Below are 6628 nucleotides of genomic sequence, written 5' to 3' on the forward strand. Positions count from 1 at the left end.
GTCACCTGGATCGTCTGTCCTCAATCACCTCTACTCGATTCTACTGTTCCCAATTATGCAGTTAATAGAAGAAAACTTGGTAGGAAATCTGAAGATTTTAGAAAACGCCAAACCGAATTTAATAATAACTTCGTATTATTCCGACGCGTTAATTCAAACGAAGAAAAATTCAACTTCAAACTTTCTATTCCTCCGTCCTCCGTTAACATTCGACCAAATACAACAGTCAGGTACTTCCAGAAGAACAATCCAGATGGACATTCCAGATAGACATTGCGTCACGAAATTTAACCTTGAGTTTGTTGCAAACAAACTCGCTTCTACAACCTTCGCTCTTATTCTCATTACCTACAATTTTTACTCTTTTTCTTTTTTTAAAAAAAACGTAAACACAATAGATTCTCTTAATCGAGGAAATACAAAAATAGGAGTAACTTATACAATCAGATATAATACATTTTTCTTTCTTTCTTTCATATTCTTGTCATTGTCCATATTTTAGTTTCACTTCCAGAGACCAGCATATACAGAGTGTTCCAAAAATACAGGCAGCTCCAACTCAATGTAGCTGAGCATGCTACATTTCTCCCCCTCCAAAGAAAAAAAAATCTGAGAAGGATTTTTTTTATGGCTACCAGGAATCATCCACCTTAATGTCTCAGCTGGAAAACTCACAAAAAAATTTCATAACAAAAATAGGCATTAATATAATGAAACACTCTCCTTTAATTACATTTAAAACAATTCACAAATCACAATTTAACTTTCACTTCAAATAAAAACCATTCTCAAAGTTACTAGAAATTTCAAATTATTATTTAATTATTTAATATCGCAAATTTTAAAAGTTCTTTCCAAAATATTTAACTTTAAATGTCTCATTAAATTTAAAAAACATTAAGATCATGATCTTTTTAACAATTTTAAAATTTTTAATTAACACATTAAAAATGTATATACAATTTCATACAAAATATATCAAATTACAACAAATTAAAATATAATCTGATCAAAGACATCTTACTCCCTTTACATTTTAATCTTACCATTACTGTAATTCCTTTTTCCAGAAAGCGACGAGAAAAATCATCTGATTGAATTTTCAGAGATTGTAATTAAACATTTCTTCTAGGGAAAAACTGCTTAACATCCGACACATGAACTCGCTTATATGAGTCTCGAGAATCATCAGCATCAGATATTAATAGGGTATTAGGGGTCAAAAACCTCCGAATAATAAAAGGTCCATCCCACTTAAAGCTCAAAGATTTTGTCACTCTATCGGCAAGAGAGGACTTAACATGAGATTTTATTAATACTTGGTCGTTAACAGAAACCACAACTGGACCTCTAATTTTGGATAATAAAGATTTCCTCTTTAACCATGCCTTTTCCATATTCTCAAGAGCATTGTGCCATACGTCAGCATTCTTATGCTTGAACAATTCTTGATCGCAAATCTTCCATTTTAATTCTAATGGGGTGTTCAAGGGACGTCCAAAATATAATTCGTATGGAATCGATTTGAGACCAGAATGCTCGCATATATTTAGCGTATATTGTAACACAGGTACAAAATTAGACCACTGTTGTTGTTTTTCAGCACAATAAGCTCTTAATGACGCCTTCAAAATTTTTATGAATCTTTCCGCCAAGTTAGCCTCAGCATGGTATGGACTAATCCTAATATGTTCTATTCCTAGCCCAAATAGAAAGGATCTAAAATGGGCAGATACAAAGACTGATGCATTATCAGTAGACAAGGATTCCGGAATTCCTAGCCTACTAAAAGCATCCATTAACCTGTTACAAATAACAGTAGAATTCAATGTTCTTAATTTTTCGAGAAAAACAAATCTCGAAGCATTATCCACCCCAATTAATATGAATTTAAAGGAATTAGAGGTCGGCAAAAGTCCTATTATATCGACCATTACATTTTGTCCAACTCTTGTTGAAAATTTTGATATTAATGGACCCATTTTCTTTTTGTTGTTTTCTTTGACTAATTGACAGGTTTTACAAGTTCTGACATAGTCCTTAACGTCATTTACTACCGAGTCCCACGTGTAGCGTCGCATTATTTTCTTTAAAGTACGAAAAGTCCCGGTATGACCACCTGTCAATTCGTGATCGTGAAAGAACTCGATCACTAATTTCTGCAAATTCTTCGGAATTACTATTTTAAAAGGAAGGTTTAAGGCATTACTCTTTTTCATTAATATGCCATTATTTAACACATAATTTCGAATGTTCTCACCATATTCCAACCTTTCTATAATATTTCTCAACTCAGGATCTTCTTTTTGTAACTCCGATAAGGGCTCTTTCACCATAGGCAATTGCCAAGAATTTGCCATTTTAAAATTCCTTTTCATTATAGCCATACCCACAGGTCCGTCCACTTGCACAAATTCAAATGGATCATACATCCGTGTCAGGAAATCTGCAACTACGTTATTTTGGGACCTTACATGTTGGATAGTAAATGAGAATTGACACAAAGTCTCGACTAAAGGACCATATTTTAACAATCTCTTAGAATTACCCAAAATCCAAGATAACGCCTTATTGTCGGTAAAGACCACAAACTCATTAATCAAATAGTGGCGAAACCTATAAATTGCTTTAACGAGACTGATGAACTCGATCTCATAAATGCTCCTGTGTCGGTCAGCTTCCGTCAACTTTTTACTAAAGTACGATACAGGAATAAGATTATTATTCTCATCCATTTGACTTAAACAAGCTCCAATCGCTTTTCCTCCCCCGTCAACATGGATGAAAAACTTCTTGGACAGATCAGGAGTCCTTAATATAACATTATCTAATAATTCCTGCTTTAATTTATTCAAAGTTTTCTGATGCTCGATGGTCCATTCGAATTTCCTTTTTGTTTATTTTAACTCGCTTAATGGACCCATCAACTCCTGAAGACCACTACAAAATCGAGCATAATAAGAAAACAATCCACAAATTTTTTGTACTCCGCGCCTATTTCTAGGTGGAGGGATTTTCTTAATAGCTTCGACCCTTGATGGATCAATTTCGATAGTATCCCCATCAGTTACAAATCCTAAGTATTTTATCTTTTTATAAAAGAAAGCACTCTTATCTGGGGAAACAGTAATTCCATATTTTCTCAATCTTTCGAGGACCATTTTCAAAACTTTTTTATGTGATTCTACATCAGATGTACATATTAAAATATCATCAAAATAAGTTTTTACGCCTAGATCCTTCAAATCACCAAGAATTTTATCAATTACCCTCGCTAAAATACAACTTCCAGTCTTTATACCGACTGGTACCCTCGTATACTGAAAGCTACCACGTGGGGTAACAATAGTGGTTATTTCGCGTGATCCCTTTTCCAGTTGCAACTGGAAATATGCTTTGGTAAGATCTAGGCTCGTAAAGAATTTCTTACCCGCTAAACTCGTTAAACACTCTTCTAAATTAGGCGCAGGATATACGTCATCCTTAATCAAGGAATTCGCCTTACAGAAGTTACCTACAATGCGATGTGAACCGTTCTTATTTCATACTAAGAAGCAACTACTTCCATAATCTGAATGATCTACTTCAGCCAAAATACCCTGAGACACAAGGTCATCGATACAATCATAAAAAATTTTTTCTTTGTTTTTAGGAATCGGAAATGGATGCTCCTTAAATGGTTTTTGTTCTTTCAAATAAAGTTTAGCTTCAAAGCCTTGACAACATCCTATTTTTTCCGTTATCACATCAGAAAATTCAGTACGAAGACCATCAATGAATTCTAAAATATCTTTATCTTTATATTGAAAATCCGAACCCGAATCTCTCAATATATCATTAGAAGTGTCTTTTGAAAACGACTCCGTTTGCAAATTATCCTCAGGATCTATTAATTGTTTTTTATTTTTTTTTACTAATTCATAGAATTTATTAGATTGCTCTAAATCCATATCTGAAGCTGCCGAATCACTATCACAGAAGTTCATATGAACCGCTGCAACACAGTCTTCCTTTCCTCCCACACATCGTTCCACTGATTTCTGTTCAAGTTCTAGAGAAGTAGCATTGTCAATCACCACTCGACGATGTTTCATTTTTTTGTTTTTTCTCTTCTTTTTCTTCTTCACATCAATCTCTATTGTATCCCCCTTTCCATTATTGGGTGCAGATCCAAACTTCTTATCCAACTCTCCTTGATGCAAAGAGGTGGAAGGAAACGATCTCAGATTCGCATCTCCATCAGATTTTTTTCCAAAAACTGAAGATAATCGGGTCTACGTTGGCTATTTCTCAAATCATGTGAAGAACCATCATACTGAACTGATCCAGTTAAATTCACATAATTGGAATCTACAGAGTGTCCAATTAAAGTCTCTTTTTGTTCGGGTTGTTTCAATCCAAAAACACGATGAATTTCTTCAAGTTGTGCTAAAGTAGGTGTTTCCAATAGTTGCCGCTCAATGGTTGACAATTCTATATCACATTGGACCCCAACATCCAATGATCTTCTGCCATGATTAACTGTCTGACTCCTTTCAAAATTCCCGTATGATCTTGATTGGCCAACCGAGTACCCCGATCTAAGTCCGTTTCTTAGTGACGAATCATCTCGAAAAAACAACGAAGTCGATTTCTTAGGTTTAAGTTCTTTCCAACCTACACTTCCACCTTGATGGTCAACACGATCAACTGACTTAAATCCTGAAGTCGAATTCTGAATGGATAATGTATCGTCTCTAAAATACAGGATAACTGATTTGCGATTATTACGCAAATTCAATCTTCCACGAACAAATTCCACACTCGAAGAGGTACTTTTCAAAAATGGAGTTCCCAGAAGGCAATCGCACGGCAAATCATTCACTACTAGATAACTAACTCGCTCGAACCAACCGGAAAAATTTAGAGTGAGCTTAATCTCCTTACTTGATTCATAAAATGATCCCAAAGGTGCACGAATTACAATCGGAGTGGTTTCCTCAAGATAATGCACGACCCCACAACGTTCAACTACCGATAACGTAAGTAAATTATAAGACGACCCGCTATCTAAACAAGCACGAATTAACTCATTATTAACGCGAACATTTACAAAGGTAGCTACTGTTCCGTCTAATTGCGAAGGTACAATATTCTGTTTTTCCGAACCCGCATTAGAATTCATTGATCGTCGCAAATTTTTTGAATTACTTTTACCAAAATCACATGATTCAATTTTTTGTCTATTTACATTCAATTCTTTAGAATGGTACTCTCTATCATTTTTCTTTACCAAAGCAACTGAAGTTCCCGATGACTTATTTCCGATTCTTTTATTATATTCAACCTGATCTCGAAAGATTTTAGAAAACTCTAAAGAAATTCTTCTAAGTTCTTCTAAATTTCTTGGAATAGAATGACCAAACATTTTAAATCTCACCGCGGGATTCATACCATCAAGCATGATACGCATTAATTGTTCTTCATCACCACAACAATCCAAGATCAAAGCAGCATAATGAATATCATTAATATACTGATCAACAGATTCAGTTAACCTTTGCTTCCTAAATAACCTTTCTGATATTAACGCATGCTTAACTGAATTAGTGATAAATTTCTCAAAAATTAACTTCTTGAATCGCGACCAAGAAATATTAAAATAAATAGCTCGCTGAATTTCATCTAGAAACTCTCCTTCACTTTTAGATAACAAGGTACTATAAATAGCATTCAAAGGAAAACTAGTACTTTCAATGATTTGCTCTAAGTTGACCAACAAATCAAAAATAATGTAACTATTTTTTCCATCAATCTTCCTAAAATTCTTAAATTTCTGATCCAACAATTCAGCAATTTTTTGAAAAATAAATTGATCGCAATAATTGCCAGAAAACAACATAGGAGGCGGTTTAGGATTTAATTCCCCTAAATGCTCTTTTCTTTTTGAACTACCCTCACACATCTGTTGATTACTTTTATTTATTAATATAGAATTTCCTCTACTATACAGATTAACTGGAGTAGAATTTTTTATTGCTGAAACTCTCCTGTAATACTGTACTAAACGTTGATATTTATCACATCCCTTACTCTGGCCCACAGGTTGAGAACTCTCAGATGGTAAGTTAAATCCTACCTGTCTATTAGCTATATTGCTAACACTCGAACAAACTTTTCCCAAAAGATTTAAATTACTATCACTTCCTAACGGGGCATTATTATCAAAATACTCATTTGAGGGGGCTTGTCCTACTTCTGGCTCATTCAAAAACAAATTTCCTCCAGGATGAAAACTATTTCTTTCAAAGGATCTATGGACAGTTGAAGGAGGTTGTGCTAAACAACTAAAGTTTCTACTAAAAGGATTCTCTAAACTGGAACTATTTGACCTACAAAACAAATTACGCTGACTTCTATCTCCTTCTACATTTTCACTCGGGCTATTCAGCATTTCTCTATTTTCTCTTGAATTAACATATAACAATGAATCTCTAAGCGGTGGCGTTAAATTCATTGTCAATCTATCAAAAATACTATCGTCAAATCCAGTTTGATCAATTGTATTCCAATCGAAACTCGAATCTACCTCGGACATGTTTATGCTAACGTATTCCTCCGACATTTTCATTCCATATAAATTACAAAG

The 6628-nt window shown here is 34.2% G+C and overlaps 1 protein-coding gene across 1 annotated transcript; it reads right to left on the reverse strand.

Moving 5' to 3' along the window:
• Positions 1-1115: 1115 nt before the first annotated feature.
• LOC145682161 (uncharacterized) lies at positions 1116-1799 on the reverse strand. The gene has a single exon (XM_081753749.1). It carries the CDS (start codon positions 1797-1799, stop codon positions 1116-1118), a length of 684 nt encoding a protein of 227 aa, XP_081609875.1.
• Between the last annotated feature and the right edge of the window lie 4829 nt (positions 1800-6628).

Source organism: Thermobia domestica, chromosome 3, assembly GCF_964235325.1.
Source record: "Thermobia domestica chromosome 3, izTheDome1.hap1.1, whole genome shotgun sequence".
In the NCBI taxonomy this organism is placed as follows: Eukaryota; Metazoa; Arthropoda; class Insecta; order Zygentoma; family Lepismatidae; genus Thermobia; species Thermobia domestica.

Excerpts from the sequence above, each read along its gene's own strand:
- LOC145682161 (XM_081753749.1), bottom strand. The coding sequence starts at position 1,799 with ATGGATGCTTTTAGTAGGCTAGGAATTCCGGAATCCTTGTCTACTGAT.